General features: G+C 37.8%; 1 protein-coding gene across 5 annotated transcripts in view; it reads left to right on the top strand.

Annotated features, from left to right (window-relative positions):
• The window catches only part of TPK1 (thiamin pyrophosphokinase 1), a 352,335-nt gene that overhangs the window by 157,545 nt on the left and 172,741 nt on the right, over nt 1–22,049 (top strand). For all 5 annotated transcript variants that reach the window (XM_047095885.1, XM_047095882.1, XM_047095886.1 and 2 more), the window contains one exon: nt 10,758–10,830. In XM_047095885.1, the coding sequence (XP_046951841.1) occupies nt 10,758–10,830 (73 nt within the window). The remainder of the gene's footprint in view (nt 1–10,757; nt 10,831–22,049) is intronic.

Here is a 22,049-nt window from a genome sequence, read left to right as displayed (position 1 = left end):
GAACTCATGGTATCATGCGTTTTTTTTCTAAGTAAACTCCTTAAAACCCCACTCTTACGATTCATGATTTTTCTGTGGGACTTGGGATATTTTTTAGATCTCTTTTGCTTTTAAAAATATCTTCCTTTCCCAGGGCACCTGGGTGGCTCAGTTGGTTAAGTCTTAGACTTCAGCTCAGGTCATGCTCTTAGGACTTGTGAATTTGAGCCCCTTGCTGAGCTCTGTGCTGGTAATTCAGAGGCTGGAGCCTGCTGTGTCAACCCTCTCTTTCTGCCCTTCCCTGGCTCAGGCTCTGTCCCTTCTCTTGCAAAAATAGATAAACATTAAAAAAAATTAAAAAATATACATATATATATATATACATGTATACATACATACACATATACATATACATATACGTGTGTGTGTATGTGTGTGTGTGTATATATATATATCTTCCTCTCCATGAATGTATAACCAAGACAGATTTACATCATTGAGCATAAGGTTTTCTTTACTTGATCTGAATCTTTGTGACAATTAAGAGAATAACTTATTCTCCTAATTTGTACTCTATAAAAAGGATTCATTGCTTTAAAGGACAGCTTTGCTTTAATAATATGGTAATACAGAAATTAAAAAAATTTCCTTGATTTGTCATTTTAAGATGAAATTTGCCCAGCTCTATTTCTTTTACTTCAAGAAAATTTAGGAGAGGTTTATAGATGGAAAAAAATGTTTTCTGACTTGAAGGATAGTACTTAAAAAGGCAGCTGAAGCTAGAAGCTTAGAATGCAGTTTTCTTTGTACTGCTCTCATCATGTTTTTTACTTCATGCAAAATTCACTTATTTATCACTAGCGGCCTCTAGTGTGTATTCAATTTGTTCCTGCTAGGCTGTACATTAGTAGGTTATTAGTAACTAGAGAGCAGTTCCTTGTGTTAGGAACAAGAAAAACAACCTCAGTTTCTGTCATCTTCCCATTATATCAGTCAGTGAGAAGAAAAGTTTCACATAGTGGTGTGGTCTTATGATTCCTATTACCAATAATAGGGCTTTCGTGGTGAGTTTCCTCTGTGCAGTAGCTGTTCTCCGACGAACACTTCTGATGCGGTGCAGAGAAAGGGTTGATGGTCGTGGACGGCACTGATGCATTCTCACGCTTCAGTAGGATGGAGTCGTGAGGATACAGGTGGCAGTGGTTACCAAAAACAGCAATTTCAGCCCAAAAGTCTGAACCAAACTGTGCTTTTTTTGTTCAATTTTAAACAAAACTGTATACAAGCAATCTCGGTGAAATCATAATTATAAATGATAGCAGTAGAAAAAGAAATTCATTTAAATGAACCAAATCTGTACTATTTAGTATTTACCTTTTTTGATTATTGATGGAACTTTATTCTTTTTTCTTAACGGTATATCATCCCCTACCCTCACCTATCTTCCTGCTTACAGAAGTAATATACAAGTTCATTATGATGAACTTGGGGAATGCAGGAAGATGCAAAGAAAAAATAAAAAGAACCTGAAACACCGTGATTCTCACTGTTCACATTTTTACATACCTTTTTCAGTTTCATATTTTTGTAAGCATGTTTCTCTTGCTGTGTGTGCACATGTCATAAACTAGGGATTTTTAGGCATATACTTTTACATTATACCAGTTTATTTTATTTTTTTATTTTTAAAAAATTTCTAACATTTATTTATTTTTGAGAGACAGAGATGGAGCATGAGTGGGGGAGTGGCAGAGAGAGAGGGAGACACAGAATCCAAAGCAGGCTCCAGGCTCTGATACTTTGGAAGCTTTATTTTAAACTTTCTTGAGGTAGGTCCAGAGCAACTTTTATGGGAATAATTTAGTCTTACTTTTATTTATTTTATTCATTTTTAAGAGAGAGAATACGTAAAGAAGGGGCAGAGAGAGAGGGAGACACAGAATGCAAAGCAGGCTCCAGGCTCTGAGCTACTAGCACAGAGCCTAATGCAGGGCTTGAACCCACGAACTGTGAGATCATGGCCTGAGCCAAAGTCGGACACTTAACCGACTGAGCCACCCAGGCACCCCAATTTAGTCTCACTTTTAAAGTGAGACTCTACTTAATGACCTGTTTATGACCTGTGTCTCTGTACTCTTGATGACCGGAGCATGGATTCTACCCAACTGTGTTTTATTTCTGGGAATTGTCGAGACCACTGGTTTCTGGTGATCATCCTAGCTTTTCATCTTCCATTAAAATTGGTCCCCTCATTTGGGGAGACCACAGATCTCTGACTTTTCTCTCACTGTGCGGTGGGCTAGAAACTGGCTCCAGAAAGAAAGCTGAGGCAGTAATACAGCTCATCTCCCCTGTTTCCCTTTTTCCAGCAAGTACTGTCCTGAGCTGCCTATTTTCTACTGTCCGGATACCACTGTTTCACATATTTTGTCTGGTTTTCTAACTGGTTACAGTGGTTACAGGTTAATTCCCGTAGCACAGACAGTGATAGCAGTCCGTATATTTTAATTTTTTAGCCACATAATTTGCATTGCTGATACTGAATTAGAGCAGTTACAGAATTAAATCTTCTTTTGTTTGTTCCCTACCTAGAATGAAATATACTTTCAGCAAGTCTCATATGATTTTGTAAATGTGCCTCTTTTTATCACTTCTCTATTCATTAAAGTAAATCACAGGCCTTAAAAGTTTAAGTTGAGCTTGCTTAGGAATTGATAGCTTATGGTGTGGAGTAACTTTGCACGGCACTCACACTGCTGTTTGATTATCAGGCAGCTCTGGTTGGGCATATTTCCAATAAGGGCCAAGATTTTGGGAGAACTAGGATTGCATCTTGTGAAGGGAATGTAGCAAGAGGAGGAGGAGGAAACATTATGAATCTGTGTGACATCTATGTATGTTGCTTCCTATCTCTCAGACTTGGCTTTCTACCATAAAATGAGGATGTTAAAAATCAACTTTGGGGCACCTGGGTGGCTCATTTGGATAAGTGTCCGACTCTTGATTTTGGCTCATGTCATGACCCCAGGGTTGGGGGGACTGAACCCATGTCAGGCTCTGTGCTGAGCATGGACCCTACTTAAGATTCTCTCTCTCCCCACCTCGGCCCCTCTTCCCTGGTTGCACGTGCTTTCTCTTTCTCTAAAATAAAAAGAAAAATCAACCTTATGGGACTATTATGAAAATCAACTAAAATTTTACTAATTAAGAAGTATAAACTGCATGAATGAAATACAGAGACTGGCATATAAGAAGGATTCAAAAAATATTTCCTGAAAGTTTTCTTCTAGGGTAAGAGCCCTCAGATCTTTCTCCTTTTTGTACCTTTTTTTTTTTTTTGGCTTTTTCTCTAATTCAACTTTTTTTTTTTTGCAAAGTTATATTTTTCCCCTATCATTTCTTTCTCCTCACTCTGTCCTTAATCTTTATTTTAACTATGTGATACAGAGATTTTTATCTATATTTCCATTATTGTTACTTTTGTTTTTTCTAGGTATTTCAGTTATCTCATGTAGTTATTCTAAAGTTATTTTATTAAAATCTTAAAAAAAAAAACCCATCCTCTGAGATCAATCAGTGTCAACAGCTTAATTCACTCACTACCATGATTTCCTTCATGCTTATACCAAAATGTATGAACATGTCTACAGGTATTTGCATTTCTTTTGAATTTTATTGTTTTAAAGCACACTGTTAATACTAAAACTTAAGGGATGCATCAAAATCTGTATTAAAAGAGAAGTCTATAGTAATAAAATTCTATATGAAAAAAAATCTCAACGTTACACTTCAGAGAAGTAGAAAAAGAACAAACTCATCCCAAAGTTAATAGAAGGAAGGAAATAAAGATTAGAACAGGAAGAAATGAAAGAGAGAAAAACATTTAAAAACTCAGTTAAAGTCAGAGTTGGTTCTTTGAAAAGATAAAAACCAAATTGAAAATCCTTACACAGTCTAACCAAGGAAAAAAGAGACAAGATTCAAATAAAATCATAAATGAAGAAGACATTTTAATTCAGTGCCACAGGAAAAAAAATCATAAAGGAGTATTATGAACAATTACGTGCCAACAAATTGGACAACCTAAAGGAAATAGATAAATTCCTAGAAGTATACAATAAAGCCTACCAAGACTAAGTCAAGAAGAAATAGAAAAGTATGAACAGATCAGTAACAAATAAGAAGATTGAATTGGTAATCAAAAACCTTCCAACAGGAAAAGGCCAGAACGGATGGCATCACAGATGAATTTTTCTATTTTTTTAAAGAAAAATTAATACAAATACTGCTTAAACTCTCCCAGAATACAGAAGTAGAAGGAATACTTCCATTTTTTAAAAATCAAGTCAGCATTACCCTGGTATAAAGCCAGAGATCCTAAAAGAAAACTATGGAACAATATCCCCGTTGAACATGTATAAAAAAATCCTTAACAGAATAGCTAACCGAATTTGAAGAACACATTAAAAGAATCACACACCATGACCAAGTGGGATTTAGCCTTGCTATGCAGGGATGGTTCGACATATCAACAGGTCACACCACAGTAACAGAATAAAGGACAAATCACATTATCATCTCAATAGATACAGGAAAAGCATTTAACAAAATTTAACATCCTTTTGTGATTAAAAACTCTCAAATTTCCTCAACATGATAAAGTGTGTACGTGGAACACCTACAGCTAACATCATACTCAGTGGTGAAAAACTGAAAACTTTTCCTCTAATACCCGGAAAAAGGCAAGGATTCTCACCTCTCACCACCAATATTCAACATAGTACTAGATGTCCTAGCCAGAGCAATTATGCAAGAAAAAGAAATAAAAGGCAACCAAATCATAAAGGAAGAAGTAAAATGAGCTCTATTTGCAAATGGCATGATCTTATATCTCTAAAACTCTAATGACTCCACAAACACACACACACACACACACACACACACACACACACACACACACACACTAAAAAATAACCAAAACATCTATTGGAACAAAAAAAGAGCAAAATTACAAAATCAGTGCCCCAAATCAGCTGCATTTGTATACACAAACAAAAAATTATCTAAAAAGGAAACTAAGAAAACAATCCCATTTACAAAATCATCAAAAAAAAAAAAAAAAGAAACAAAACTAAAAGCTTAGGAATAAATTTAACCAAGGAAGTAAAAGACTAGAACACTGAAAATGATAAAATGTTAATGATCTTATATTAACTGTTCTTTAAAAAATTTAATAAATAATAGGAAACTTTGGAGGTGTTGGGTATGTTGATGATGTAGGTTGTGGTCCTGGCTTTATGGGTACGTCCTTATCTTTAATTTATCAAGTTATATATAGTAGTTATAAGCAACTTGTATGTAAAAACAAGGTAAGAACATAGACATTTTTCTACAACTTTTTTTTTTTTTACTTAACATGGAGTAGACATTTCCTCTGGGACAGTTGTCAACTCTAGGATGAAGTCAACTAATCTTCAAGCTGCCTAATTTCCCTGTTAGGGTACATGATACTCTGTTTGACCTCTCCTGTGTTATTGAACATTTAGTTTTTTTCTCATTATTATCGTACAGATACCCTATGTAGTATATTTTTGTAGGATAGATTCTCAAGTGGGGTTGCTGGTCTGTAAGTTGTATTCCACTCAGGATCCCAGTAGTCTGTGCTTTTATTTAGCCTAGCAACACTTGTTCTTCCTAATTTTTGACAAGTTCTTGTGTAAGTCAGTATCCTAGTATTGCTTTAATATTTATTTCCTTGATAAGTAGTTAGTTACCATGTTTTCATATACTTAGTGCTCTTTGTATTTGTTGTGTGGCTTTTCCTTGTGTTAATAGCCTCTGACAGTTTTTCTACTGGATTTGTTTCCTTTACCACCTTGGAGTACTGTTCTATTTATATATATTTTAATGTTTATTCACTTTTGCGAGAGAGAGAGAGAGAGCACGAGCAGGGGAGGCACAGAGAGAGAGGGAGACACAAAATTTGAAGCAGGCTCCAGGCCCTGAGCTGTCAGCACAGAGCCTGACACGGGGCTTAAACCCACGGACCTTGAGATCATGATGTGAGCCAAAGTCAGACACTTAACCGGTTGAGCAACCCAGGTGACCCTGGAGTACTATTTTCATATTACATACTATTTTCATATATATATATATATATATATATATATATATATATGTATATATATACACACACACACACACACGCATATTGTATATTTTGCATATATAAAAATATTACTATTTTATAAGCACATTGGTACATTTTTATACAGTTTAATAGGCTTTGTCATTGTATGTTTTCTATTTCCTCAGAATATCTTTTGTCCAAAATTATACAACTATTTAAATATTTCTTGACATCTTTATTACATTTAGAGACTTATTTATGAAGACAGTTGAACTAATTGCTTCTAGATACACAGTCGTTTTTCCTTATTATACTTTGGACCCCCCCTTTTTTGCCCCCCTCCCCTTATTTAAGTTATGTGGTTTTGCAGAGAATGTTAGCTCAGATCTTTGAATGATGACATCATTCATCATAACATCATGCCTCTACGTCCCCTCCTTTCTTTAGATGGAGTACCATTTTTTCCCTTGTATCTACAGCCATACTCATTTTCAACAATGTTCTCAAATAGTCTTCTAACATATTCCTTTAATCAAAATCTCATCCTTTTTTTAGCAACCAGTGCAAAGTGTTCCCCCCCCTGCTTTGGTGATCCATTTGTAAAATACACAGGTTGACCACGGGTTGACCACATTAACACTGATGAATCAAACCCCTAGGGGAGTGATGTGGTTGTGTACAGAACTTTCTCCACGATGAAGTCTTTTTCCGTTTCCTTAAATGTGCATGCACGTGTGGAAGGCTGTGGACGTAGTTGTCTAAGATCAAAGATGGGGCTGCCTGGGTTTGAATTTTGGCTCTAGCTCTCATTAGCCTTATAACAGGCTCCTTACTTAGCTTCTCTAGTAACATTTATTTTAGCTGGAAGCTTTAAACTGTGCTTGCTGTGTACCAGGATTTTCTAAGTGCTTTACATCGATTAACTCATCATCTCCACAACTGCTCTAGAGTAGCTTCATTTTACATGTGAGGAAATGAAGCTCAGACAAGCTCAGTCATTGGGACAGGCTAGGAAATAGTGGGCCAGGCATAATAGGAAGTTGGTAATAAGTGTTTCTTTCCTCCTGCTTCTTTTTCACTCTTGTCTTCTCCTGCCTCCCTGTCTCCCCCTTTTCCTACCACCTTTCCCCATTCTGCCTCACGCTGTTCTTTTTACCCCTCTCCATGCCCCTCTGCCTTCTCCTCTATCTTATATTCTTATCAACATCTCTGTACTTGGCGCTCACGCATCATGTTTAGGGATGTTTTCTAAATATATCAGCCTCCCTGTTGATTATTACATGTGATGAATCTTTAGCTCATTAATTAATCTCTGCTCCTTTTGAACTCTGTATTTTGTTATTAGTGAGTGGCCAAGTACGATAAGAGTTAAACGTAAAAATCAAAGGAGGCTGCACCATTTATGGAGCGTTCGGAACACCTTTTAGTACCAGCCGGCCAGTGCCAGTGGAGGGAGGATCCCAGCATGAGGTGTACCGGTCTGATCGATGACAACAGCGAACAGAGGTGTGGTCAGTGGAGAGAGAATTCCATCTACCTTTAGTCAGTTGCTTGAGCAGTCAGTCCCCAGAGAGTTGTGAAAATAATCTTCCCGTGTAAACTGTCTTTTATATCATGACATCATGCTTCGACATCTGTGAAGTGTCATCCCCAGTGTTTCTTCAGAATGCCGAAGCACCATGGCAACCAGTGCCTCAGAAATGTGAGGTGGGCTTTTAATTGCTTGTATCCAAAAGCACATTTCAGGAAGTTTCAAAAACTACGGTATTCTGAGGAAAGTTTACAATTACTGCAGTCATCTCAGCATGTATACCAGGTGTATTTTGGGCATGAGCCTTCTTAGAAATAAGAATCTTTGTTCATTTTTAAAGCATGCATGTTGTTGTAGAGAAAATTATATTAAAAGTTAATCAAAGTTTGTCATCCTTTATCAATGTAAGTTTGTTTTCCTGTTAATATTTTATATGAAAACACAAGTAAATCTGTATGATTGCTTTCCTTCATGATTCACAGTGTACAATAAAAAGAGATCTAATTGTCTTTAAAATTCTGTATCCTAAGGGGAGAGAGATTCAGCTGCCTGTGTGTATCAGTTTTTATTTTTCATTTTTATTATTGTCAAAATCAATATGATATTTGGAAACTGGCAAATTGATTCTAGATATCTGAGGGACTAAAATTTGTAGAGCCATATAAGTCAGTCTTGTGGCTTGTAAACACTTCTCACAGTTTTGGAGGCTGGGAAGTCAAGGTCAAGGTTTAGCATATGATGAGATCTACTCCCTCGTTCATAGATGGCTGTCTTCTTACTGTGTCCTCATATGGTGGAAGGGACAAGAGAGCTGGGGTTTCTTGTACAAGGGCACTAATCCCATTCACATGGGCATCACCGTTCTGAGCGAATCACCTCCTAAAGGCCTCACTACCCTGTAGCATCATCGCATTAAGGGTTAAGACTTCAACATATACATTTCAGAGGTACACAAACATTCAGAACTTAGCAAGCACTTAAAACAATCTGTGACCTGTATGAGCTTTGTTGTATGAGTTATTGAATGTTGGCTGATGGAGGCATTTTAAAGAAAGTTTAAAAAATCAGTGAGTTTTTGCAACAGGAAAAACAATGAAGAAAGAGGAAATGGGCTATTTTTAGTCTTCATATGGGTAGGGTGCAATGTATTTACCTAAATATGTCTAAAATGAAGTTGAAAGTAATGGATGTGGTGGCATACACGTTTTGAGGAGACCAGTTTACAGGAAAATGTTGAAACCAGGCAAGTGACTGAAAACTTAGGTACTTTCCAATTCTGCCTTATTCTGAAATAAACTATTGTCTTTTCTGTATGCTTGATGTTCAGTGAATATGTCTGGAATCATTTAATGTAATAGTTTTATTAAATACCCCAAATTTTAATAGTTAACCATCGTTGGTTAACAAGAACAAAAAGGAAACAAAACCCAGCACTTTACGCAGTACAGACCAGTGTGGTAGAACATTCTTACTGTTTGTTCTAGGAAGACATAGAACGCCGAGAAGACTTAACACAGATTAGTAAGATGAGGTTAGACCTAAGAAGTCCTATTTCCAAATACATTAAAACCTTGAAAAAAAATTGTATGAAAGAACAAGGTTAGTATTGGGTTTTTCATGTTCATCTTTATTAATTTTTAATTTTTTAATGTGTATTTATTTTTTAATGTGTATTTGTTTGCACACGAGCAGGAGACAGACACAGAATCCCTGAGCTGTCAGCACAGAGCCCAACATGGGGCTCAAACCCACAAACCATGAGATCATGACCTGAGGTGAAGTCGGATGCTTAACCGACTGAGCCCCCCAGGCGCCTCTCAGCTTTATTCATTTCATCCTGAGGGCATACACAAGGTGTTCTGCGTCTAGTTTCGTTTTATCTCTGTCCCCAAAGCTCTAATTCTTACACCTTGGCCCTGCAGTGATGGCCAGGTCCATTGTCCTGTGCTTATAGCTGCACACCACGGGTGAAAGAGGAGGAAATAGGATTTTCCCCCTCAATTTATTAAGTGGGTTGTGGCAGGTTACTTCCCCCTCTTGCAAGGGTCTCTGTGGAAATTTGATGACCCTGAATCCTAAGCCCCACCCCACTGGTATGTCAGTAAAATCTCTCCGGGAGCCTCTGTCTTGGCTTTTATGACTTAAAGATGTCTCCAAGTCCTGGGGCTTCAACTCTTTTGACATGTAATACCTAGCGAAATGAAACTTTAGTCTCCATTTAGCCAGAGATCTAGTCCATGGTATAGCGACTTGGCCCTCTTGAAAAGACACACGGAAGTTTTATTATTCTTTTGAATCAGAACAGTTAGATAAATGTCGGCAGATCTAATTCTCATGGTGTGTGAAAAGAAGAATATATCTGTAGGATGAAAGTAAACATTCCCTTCTTTACATTATATATATTTTAGAGACTCAGGAGGCTAGGGCTTTTTGTTAGAGCACTGCTAAATCCAAGGAAGCTTAATTTTTCCACACCGGGAAGAAATTCTACCAGGTCATGTGAATGTTTTATGTAAAGTAAACGATGGCAATGTATGTAGAGTGAGGTAGGCTTTCTGGATGAATTCTGAAAAAATGTAAATGGTAGAGAAGAGAAATAAGATACTTATGATGTAATTAAAAACTTTTACTTTGGGGAATTCTCTCCCTCTGTCTAGTAACTGACTTGTGTAGTATTTCAAACTTGTCTGGAAGCCTCCTGTTCCTAGAAATGTGTCAATAGGATATTTGGAAAATGTGTCTGAACTGATTCCGGCTCTAAAGGGAATGCCTAATCCTCTTCCTCGTCTGTTTAAATTTGTTGAAGTTGTGGACTTGTGTGAGGGCACAATAATGTAAAAGTTTGTATATATGTAGAAAGTAATATAGAAAGATGGAGTCGTGATGTTAGGGTTTTTGAACTGGGACTTTTTCAAATCAATAATCTTCTTTAATCTCTATTTTTTAAAGCAGGATAGATATTGGCTGATAGTGTGACTAAGTTGATGAATTATGTAGAGTTACTCTTAAACATACCATATAGAAACCAAGAGCGTAAGACATCCTATTGGTGTAGTTTTTCAAAGATAACCAAAAGTAGTCTTGATTAGTTGACTTACTTGGAACTCTTTCTTTCAGCTTTTTGCCTGAATTCATCAGTGGAGACTTTGATTCTATTAGGCCTGAAGTTAAAGAATATTATGCTGTTAAGGTAAACTATAAACTCTTTTTATATTTAAGATCTCTTATGATTGCTTTTCCTGTGTTCTTTCTGATGTCCTTGACGTATGCATAGGGGTTTACAAACTGGTTATTAAAAAAATATATATAGCAATTGTAATGCACATTTAAACAGAAATTTAGAAATGACAAGTGGAAACCCAGTCTTAGAAATTCTGTCACCATTAGATGATCGTGAATGCTTAGTCCTTTAAACATATATATTTTAAATGAGTTTATCGTTTATGTAGGCTCATTTAATAATAGGCTCATTTAATACTCTTGCCTACAACCTCATTAGTTAATAATATTTTTCACAAATCATTTTTAATTTCCTTTAATGAGTCCACTGTATTTAATTTAACCAATTCCCAATTTATTTATATTTAAGTTTGGAGTCCACTATATTTAATTTAACCAATTCCCAATTTGTATATATTTAAGTTTTATCCATTTTTTTTGCATTGTAAACTAATAAAAACATCCTTGCAAACTGAATTTTCGTAAAAATGCATAATTACATGTTCCAGAATTTGAGAACCATAGTTTTTTTCTGTAATATTTAGTTTTCTTGAAACTATTATTACTCTGTTCTGAATGAAACTATTCATTACAGCTTGAAATTAATAATGACATACAGCTTATTAATGTGTTTATGTTATCATTCCTATTGTGCAAATATTCCAGAGATCCTTGTCCCTTATAAATGATCTAATTGAAAATGAAAGAAGACACGTAGGAGTGTATTGCGGTAATTGATCATTTGAACTTTCGCTGGTTTTAGAGGACAACGCAGAGTTTTTGAAATAAAAATTATAGCCTCAGCAATTCTTGCCGCACACCGCCATCTGTGTTATTCTGAACTTGCATTAGCAAGTCATACGTGTTTGTAAAAAAACAGCAGTTACCAACACAAAAATTTAAATTCTTTATGGGGCTTGGGGACGGATGAGATCAATTCAGAAAGAAGGGAGGAAACCTTTCATAGGAAGGAAAGAAATAAAGAGGGAGGGAGGGAAGGAAAGAAGGGGAAAAAGAAAACACTTGATTGCAGATGGGGACACAAAGTTCGCCAGGTTATAATGCATTCGCCGTGGTGATAGGGAATTTCTGGGGCCTGCTGCGAATGCGGGTCTGTGCTTGTTCCCTCTGCCCACCAGCTGATCAGACTCTCTATCAGCAAATGAAGACTGTTCCCAAGTCAGCGTTTGATATTCATGCTCAATTACTTTAACATTGGCATCTTTCTGTTCGTTCCCCAGTCTCACTTCTCATTAACTCCATACCTCACCCTCGTTGGGATGGACAGCCCTCAGCCTTGCTTACAATGCAGAGTGTTATAAATTCATAGACGTTAATCATATTTTTGGAAGCAGAAGAAACAGCAGGAGAGGCAGGGACAAACAGACTTAGAAACACGTTGACAATCTGGCCAGATGTGACTTTCCTCCTCCTCTCTGAAATGCTGCTGGCTTGCAACAACTGGAAATGTCCATCTGATGATTCCTATCCAGGATGGGGGAAGTAACAGGAAATAAGGGGAAGCCAGCCTCTTAATTTCTTACTGCAGTCAAGCATAAAGGAAAGTTTTGACTTATTACTATTTGATGAATTTCTCTTATATTTCCTACTTCATTTTTTTAACTTCAAACCTAATTTATATGTGTTAAGATATCATTTTTAAAGTAAGCATAGCTCATTTTCTAATTCCTTCATTGCGTAGTTAACAAACTGGTTTAGTACAATCCAGTTTTTTCAAGTATATATGGGAACTCAGTTCTGATCTGTTCCCAGAGGGTCCCAGTGATGTCTTTTATGTAGCTAATGTGCCCTGTACAACACATGGTGAGTGTTTAGCTACAGTGTTAATAATGATGCTAATGACAACAAGTTAATGCAGCGTCTCGCGATTCATATAAGCCATTATCTCCAATTTAAGCAGTGTTGAAGCTGCTCTTTTACAAACAAAAGAAGGTTATCTCTGCTTTCAAATACACTCCTCCCACCTCACCTGATCTGGGTTTTCAGTGCAGCTGAAACTGGGGCTCTAGTAAAGAAAGTAAAAAAAGAAGTTTAGAATGCTAAAGGTTTGTTAAAACTTTAAAGTGCGTTTTGTAGCCAACATTTACTCACACAGTTTTCCCCCAGTAGATATGTCTTTGACGTATCGAAAAACCCAGCGTTACATGATTATATAAAACTTGAAATTGGTCTGCCTGCTTTATTTCCGAGAACCTAAAATATAAAGTATTTGATTTGTCAGCTTTTAAATAATATATCCCACATCTTGCCGTCTTTATCAGTTGTCTGTTGTGGAATAAATTATCCTAACATTTAGCAGTTAAGAACAGCAAACTGTTTTTATCTCCCATACTTCCTCCAGGTGAGGAATATAATGTGGAAGTCAGTTAACTTGGTGCTTCTGGCTCAAGGTTTCTCATGAGCTGGGTTTTTCAGTCATCTCAAGGCTCCACTGGGGCTACAGAATTCTCCTTTAAGATTACTCATGTGGTTGTGGACTGGTCTCATGGGCTATTATTTGTCACTGGTTCTTGATTGGAGGCGTCAGTTCTTTGCCGCTGGGCTGCTCACCCCATGGCAAGGAGAACGGAAGGACATACAAGACAGCCAGCCCAGGACAGAAGTAGCTATGTTTTTTATGACCAGACTTCAGCAGTGATTCACCATCTTACCATCTCTTCTGCCAGGTGCCGTTAGTCACACAGACCACCTCTGGTACAATGTGGGATCAGATTCCACAAGGTTGTCCACACCAGATGGCAGGAATCCTTGGTAGCCATCTTGGAGGCTGCTTACCGCACCATCTTACTGACTTTGTTCTGGCAAAGCCTGAGTGTTAGGCGGTGGCAAAGTTGTTTTCGTGATGTCATAATACATTCTTGGTCTTTATATATAAGAAGGAAGAAGAAGACTTAGCCTTTTAGAATTCGCTGTTTGATTCTTTTACATGCATAACCTGCTTCAAGCAAAGTTACATTCAACAACCAAAACACTAGTCTTTATGTTCATAGCCCTTAATTATTTATTCCTTTGGGATTTAGGCAAGTTGGAGGCAAGCTCTGGTCCATCACTTAATTCCATATGGCCCATAGGAATGCATAGGGCAGGCCTATCTTAATTTATTCCATACAACTTTCCTTTTCAGATAGAGCTATAAAATCTTTGTGTTTCTCTGTGTTGGCTCAGTTCTTCCTTGCATGGTTCATGAATATTAGCTCAGAATGAGGAATGTCTCTTACAGATTTTCCCCTTGATATTTTTATGTTTATTTATTACTTTCTGACTCAGTGTGCCTTGACTGAAGGCTAGAATCACCTATTTCAACCTTCTTAATTATCCAGTCAGTCATGCCCACATTTATTTCAGTTTCTTGAGAACTTTTGAAGAAGCTGTTATCTCCTGTAACTCCGTAGACGCTTTGATTGACGTATAGTCTATGGTGTCTTCACTAGATATAGGAAGGGGGATTTTTAAGGATGCTTCCTTCGTATCAGGAGATTAAAGAATTGGTTGCTGTATTTTAAATGCCTTAAAGCCAAAGAATAACAAGGTTTTTACAGATACGTAGGTGTGTAGGATAGAAGTAAAATATGGTAAATATAATGATAAAATTGCACAATAATTAGGGGTGCCTAAATTATTAGGCTCAGTCGCTTAAGCATCTGACTTCGGCTCAGGTCATGATCTCGCGGTTCGTGTGTTCGAGCCCCGCATCAAGTTCTGTGCTCACAGCTCAGAGCCTGGAGCCTGCTTCAAATTCTGTCTCCCTGTCTCTGTCTCTGTCTCTGTCTCTGTCTCTGCCCCTCTCCTACACACACGCTCGCTCTCAAAAATAAATAAATGTTAAAAAAATTTAAATACAATAAAAAATTAAGCAGTGTTATGTAGCTCAGTTTCCTGATGAAAAAACAGGCCCATAAAGTTTAAATGACTCAAAAGAAAATGGTAGAGCTAGTCAGAGGCACCTCTTGGGTCAATATCCATGTTTTCTATAAAAAACTGGGACTCAGCTAATACTACTGGTTTTCAACACACTGTATCTTTGGCCTGTTGGGCAAGTTGGTTGCACAAGGTATTTAGTATGGGAATGAATGCCAGTGTCACCGTCAAAGTGGTAACAGTGTGTTCACATTTCTATCTTGTCACTCACTCCTACCCTCAACTCTGAGGTGGCAGTAGTTGGGCCAGACCAAGAATGACCAAACAAACTGATCAATTATTAAGTTACATAAAAGCTCCTAATAGGCCTTAGGATTGAGCCAAGGTAGAACATTGAAGAACCAAATCGATTTGGTAATAGAAAATTAGCAAGGGCATGGGTAGCCTCTGAGTCTATGAATGTCTTCCTTTGTGCTACAAATGAGTATTTTGGCATTCCAGAAAGTGTTGCTATAAACAGAAGACCATGTTTCAGACCGTGTGGTGAAAATGACTCTAGTTGTAGTCAGGAATAGGACTCTAGATTCAAGTTCTGGTTTTATCTTCTCTGTTAATCCTTGCAAGTCCCGGAATAACACAATATGGTATCAAACAGTGATCAGAAATACACAACATCGTGTGGGTCTACTGGTAAAACCACAGTAGAACTTGATTGAAAATATACAATGAACCCTGGTGTATATGATGAAATGAGACTAACAGGAAGGTTGAGTTGATGCTAAAACACCAATTTGCTATTACAGACATAACAAGATTATTCTAGGCTACCAGGCTATTATTCTAGACTATTCTGAATGTACCAGAACTGTAAATTCAGGGGCAGAGATAGAGATCCAGACATATGGTCTCCTTGGCTTTCATTATATCTTCCTCAGAACTGAGGAAAGTTTATTTTTTCAGCAAATAAATGAATTATTGAAGAATGTCTTGTATTAAATCAATTTTTTGACGTTTATTAATTTATTTTCAGAGAGATAGAGACAGCACAGGTAGGGAAGGGGGCAGAGAGAGGGAGAGGGAGAGGGAGAGAGAGAATCCCAAGCAGGCTCTATGCCACCAGCACAGAGCCCGACATGGGGCTCGAACCCACAAGCTGTGAGATCATGACCTGAGCCAAAGTTGGATGCCTAACTGACTGAGCCACCCAGGTGCCCCTAAATCAGTGTTTTTGATGTTTTCCCACAGTCCTCCAGCACCGGCATGGCCATATCCAAAGTTTTGAAGTCTACTCTTGAAAGACAAGGGTAGTATGTATAAACTTTTTAAACCTGTGCTTCTTTTGATAGATATATAAGAAACGTTACATATAATAGAAAATTGCTTATCATTTTACATCTCATCTTAATGGCTGTTACCTCAAATGTTTCTGTTATATTTGGGGGGACCAGGAATTTGGGTTTGAATATAACTTTTTCCAGTCAGAATAATAAGAAATTGACTTCTCATTGACCTTTGAATAGAATGTCTGATTTTTCATAAGTAGACTACCAATGTTAAGCAAGAAATGCTAGTGTATTAATCCCAATTTAAAGATGAGGACATTGATTCTCAAGTAGTTGGGATGGCAGGTAAAGGTAAGTTTAGAACTCAGAGAAGTCGGCTGACTACCACTTAGTCTTGGCCATTAGTAGCGTGCGGTTTTAGTTTTTAGATGTTTACAAATAATAAAGTCATTATATTTTCTTGAACTAGCTATGCAAATTATGTTTTGAGTTGTTCGCTTACACATATGGAAGTCTTCCTAAGGCATGTGAAATTAAGTCAGCCCTGACTTTCTCATACACTTGTAATAATGAACAAATAATGTTATACACGTGGCAGTATTCTAAAAGTGCTAAAGAAGTATTTTAATATAAGGCCGTAGTATTTCGTTTTACTTTCTAGAGCTTTTTTTTTTTAGTAACTATTCTCAGTAATACTGCCTTTCAAAAGATACCAATCCATTTATTTCTGTAAGTGTACAATTTATGAACCTAGATTTAATCAATCAGAATAAAAATTATTGAAAATATCCTTTTCAGTTTGATAATTGCTTGGGTCCAGGTCTATTGAAATGTCACGGAATCTTCACAGATGTTTTTAATCTCCAGTTACAAACATCTTTATTGGGGTGCCTGGGTGGTTGAGTTGGTTAAGTGTCCAACTCTTGATTTCATGATCTCACAGTTTGTGAGTTTGAGCCGAGTCAGGAGATTCACAGCGTGGACCCTGCTTGGAATTCTCACTCTGCTCTCTCTGCCCCTCCCCTGCGTGTGCATTCTCTCTCCCCGCCCCACCCTTTCTCTCTCTCTTTCTTTCTCTCAAAATAAATAAACATTAAGAAAACAAAATAAAACAACCACATCTTTATTGATCTACGTAATTTCATAAATCTCACTATTTTCTCCTTGGAGCTGTATCTCTTTCCCACTTCTGCCCAGCCACGTGCCAACAACTTTTAGATGTGGTGAAATCAATTTAGAGATGGCAAACTGGACTGTTAGAAATTGTAAGCTGTTAGCAAGTTTGACTATTATGCCAGACAGAGCAAACTGTATAAATATATAAAGCTCAACTCCATCGACTGGTATATTTCTTTAAAAAAATAAAACAGGGGCGCCTGGGTGGCTCAGTCGGTTAAACGTCCGACTTCGACTCAGGTCACGATCTTGTGGTCCATGAGTTTGAGCCCCGCGTCGGGCTCTGGGCTGATGGCTCAGAGCCTGGAGCCTGCTTCCGATTCTGTGTCTCCCTCTCTCTCTGCCCCTCCCCATTCATGCTCTGTCTCTCTCTGTCTCAAAAGTAAATAAACATTAAAAAAAAATTTAAAAAATAAAAAATAAAACAAAAACCCTGAGTACAGTAAATTCTTAGGCTCCCCTTGAAGACTAATGAACATATGTTGAGGTAGAAAGGCTTTGTTAAGGGAACCATAGGCAGTTTCCATTGACAACTGAGTGACAGGTTCTTCACTTCATATTCTTAAAACCAGTGAGCTCATCCTTATTAGCATCTCACCGAGGGAACGATGAGACAGGCAGGGGACATTAAGTGAAACTGTCTCCAGTCTACTTTAATTCTTAATGCTTTCCTCAATCATAGTCCCTTCAAATTGACGTTATTATAAATGGTTGACATTTTTCAAAGCCTGTTTTGTTTGGATTTGTTTAACATATTTAAGGCATTTATAACTGTTTAAAGAACTCCTAAGTGCCTCACAAATGACCTCACCCCGCCTGCCCGCCTGTCCTTTACCTTACTGTGTTCTCCAGGGCCTCTGGACTCGGTCTCCCTCCATTCATTCATGTGGTTCACGGGACGCCCCTGCTCCATCCCTTTCCCCTTCTGGGCTCCTTGCCCATAATATCTGTTGGGATTCCCTCCTTTGTACTTGTCTTGCTGAGCTTGATATAAATAATTTTGTCATAATTTTCCTCCTCAATCTCTGTTAGTACGTGATATTCTGCAAACTGACGTCCGGGGGTGACTAATCCTGGTTCCCCGAGTAGGTGGTAGGCTCTCATTACAGTTGATACGAAGCAGTTATCCTGCTTTTAGAAGAGTACATGGGGCGCCTGGGCGGCTCAGTCGGTTGGGCGCCCGACTTTGGCTCAGGTCATGATCTCGTGGTTTGTGAGTTCAAGCCCTGAGTCACGCTCTGTGCTGACAGCTCAGAGCGTGGAGCCTGCTTCGGATTCTGTGTCTCCCCCTTTCTCTGCCCCTCCCGTGCTCTTGCTCTGTCTCTCTATGTCTCTCTATAATTAATAAACATTAAAAAAAATTTTAGAAGACAGCAACCTCTAGCACCACACAGCACTTAATACAAAAAAGATTGCCTTGATCAAATGGATTTGTGAAATTTGACATTCTGTGTGCCCCTTTTGGAAATTCACCATGGGCAATATCATTTTAAGGAAGTCTGCCAAAAGTCTTAATTTTGTTTGCCTTCCTGTTTCTCAAATGAGTTTGACCACAGAACACTTACCCTTGACCTACCAACACCTAGTGCACATTGGCTTCCAGTGAGACTAAAGTGTATTTGGCCGTTTATAATCTTGTTTCACGTTTTCTCTACTTTTAAAAGTTGATGGGAAAAAATAATCAACCTGACTTTCAAAATAATAGTAAATGCCACCAATGATTTTAAAGTGCTTCCAATATGCCAAACATTTTGTAGGTACTTGCAATTATAAATGCATTTATCTTTGCAGCAAACTTTATCAGGTCGGGACTCTTGGACACACTTTACAGATGACAGAAGCACAAAGAGATGATGCAACTTGCCCAAACATAAGCAGCTAAGAAATGGTTGAAGTGGGGTCTAACAGACATTCTGGCCCCAGAATCCAGTTTTCTAACCACTATGCCATAATGCTCTAGTTGAAAGGGAGTTTTCTCAAAGCAAAGTGAGGTCATGTGCTGAGGAAGTTCTCTCTGTGGCATTTAATTTTCCTTTCTTGGTTCTACTTCGTTCTATGTAATTGAGCAATAGTACCCAACTAGGCTACCTTCAGGCTGCCTGTCCTGCCCCCCTGTGTCCTTGCTTTTTGGGGGCTACTTGACAGAGAGCCCTGGTGCGGCTCATTCTTTCTTTAGCATGTACAGAGTGGTTGTGAAGTAACAGCACCCAGGCCAAGAGCAGATCTCTGGGTCTAGGTGCGTACAGGAATGTGATAAAATAGAAGCTTATCCAAACATCCTAACTGAGGAAGTGTCTCTCTAGCGCTTTGTTTTGGGGGTTTCCACGACCACCCCCCAAGTTGGGTGATTCACTAGGAGAACTGACTCACAGGACTTGTCGTGTAGTCCTACTCATGGCTATGATTTTTTGATTGAAGCATAGTTGACATGTAATGTTATATTAATTAATTCCCGGTGTACAACATAGTGATTGGACAATTGTATCATCAGGCGGAGATCACCATGATAGGTATAGTTACCTTTCACCATACAAAGTTATGATCCTATTATTGACTATCTTCCCTGTGCTGTAGTTTTCAGCCCCATGATTTATTTATTTCAATACTGGATACGTTTGTGGCTCTAATCCCCTTCACCTGTTCTGCCCATCTCCCTACCCTGTCGCCTCTGGCAACTACCAGTTTCTTCTCTGTATTGATGATTCTTTTTCTGGTTTTGTTCATTTGTTTTATAGATTCCACCTATAAGTGAAATCATGTGATACTTGTCTTTGACTTATTTCACTTGGCGTGATCCCCTCAATGTCCATCCGTGTTGTTGCAAATGACAAGATTCCATTTGTTTTTATGGCTGAGTAACATTCTCTTGTATAAATATGCCACTTTCTTTACCCATGCCTCCATCCATGAACACTTATGTTGCTTCCATAACCTTGGCTATTGTGAATAAAGTAGCAATTAACAAAGGGGTGTTTATCTCTTTTCACATTAGTGTTTTTGTTTTCTTTGGGTGCATACCTAGAAGTAGAATTACTGGAATACATAGTAATTCTATTTCTAATTATTTGAGGAGCTTCCATACTATTTTCCACAGAGGCTGCACCAATTTATATTCCCACTAACAGTGCAGGAGGGTTCCCTTTTCTCCACACCCTCACCAATGCTTGTTTTTCTTTCTTTTTTTTTTTTTGGTGATAGTCATGGCTGTGATTTATTAAAGTGAAACGATACAAAGTAGAATAAGCAAAGGGAAAAGGGGGACATGGGGACAAGGTCTAGAGAAAGCCAGTCACTAGTTCAAGAGTTCTTTCCCAGTGGAGTCACACAAGATGTGCTTAATCAAATTGTGACCATACGTGTGAGGTATTGTCACCAGGGCAGCTCAAGGCCCCAAATTTTACTGGGGCACCAATATAGGGCACCTACACCCTCTGCACAGCATGTATCAAAATTCCAGACTCCCAGGAAGAAAACAAGCAGCAGCTCAGCATAAACCACATTGAATAAACAGGTTAGGCCCAGTGAGCCACTGCTAGTTTAAAAAAAAATTTTTTTTTTCTTTTGAGTATAGGGAACTGTTTACCATTCAAGTTCTCAGATGTGAGCCAAGGGCCAACCTTGCGAGCAAACCTTTTTTAGGATAACAGTCTGAAGCGTGCTATGTTAACACTTTAGGGCACTCTCTTCCAAAAGAACTCTGGCTCTGCCTTTAGGAAGAAAGCCATCATTTAAGACCCTATGCTGTTCTAAAAAAACTTTTGCCTTCCGTTAATGGAACTAGTGACTTTGTTGTTTGTAACGCTAAAGTTTTTATTCAATGCCATGTTGAAAGGAAAGGTTATTTTATAACAAACACCCAGGGCAGTGAAGATTGCACTAGATTAGAATGTCTCTTTATGTTTGGGATTGAATGGAGAATTGAGACAAGGTTAAATTGCATTTATTCTTTTCTTTTGTGCATGATCTAGAAAACCAGAAGGAGAACACTAAATTATATCAGGCAACCTGTTACTTAGGGTTTTTAAGAGTGTAACTATGTGACATTCTTGCTGAAGAAATCATTACTCATACGCTGTCATTTGAGGATAAAAAAAAATCGTTTTTGGTTGAAAAGTGAAAAATGTTTTTAGAAGGTTGGTAAATAAAATGGAAGGAGCAATCTACCAGAGTATGCTTTGTACAAAAGGAAAGTGGGAAATGGTTATTTTGTGATTACATTTCTACAGAGTAGAAGACAATTTTAATACCTATATCAAGGAACATAGATCATTTAGATTCTGAGTGGCTTTATCTAGAGTACAAGCTTGGGCTAATTTTAGAACTGTATTTTTGATAATCCAGAGTATATGTCATTTTGCCCTCTGCCTGCCATGCTGTTAATCTGACAGGCAGTTTCTTATTACAGAATTCTGGTCAGTTCAGTTTAATGACCAATTATGGAAACTCATTATTAATACTTTAACATACTCAATTTTTAGAATACTCTTGAATATATCTGCCCAGAATATTTCCAACTGTGTATCAGGCTTGTATACAACAAGAGAGGCAACTTCAGCAGTAAATAGGGGATGATAAAATATGTGGGAACCAGAATTTTAAGAGTCAGTAAAACTCTTATCATTGCTTATTTACAGAAAAATCCACATCAGTACTCTAATATGATGGGATAGTAAGTTATTTCACGTTTTCAGAGCCAACTTGAAAGATAATCTCTGATGTAGCTTCTTGCCTCCTTTCCTAGACGGTGTTGATGGACACCTATCTCCCCTTCCAGAAATGTCTGTCTCTTTCATACTGTCCTTCATCCCTTCATTCCTTGACCTAATGAACCACCTCCAGCCTCATTCCTGCT

The sequence above is a fragment of the Lynx rufus genome, unplaced genomic scaffold, assembly GCF_022079265.1.
Source record: "Lynx rufus isolate CCGP_SWC_20201006 ecotype Redwood Valley unplaced genomic scaffold, mLynRuf1.p SCAF_4, whole genome shotgun sequence".
Classification (NCBI taxonomy): Eukaryota; Metazoa; Chordata; class Mammalia; order Carnivora; family Felidae; genus Lynx; species Lynx rufus.
This window is presented reverse-complemented; position numbering and strand designations above follow the sequence as displayed.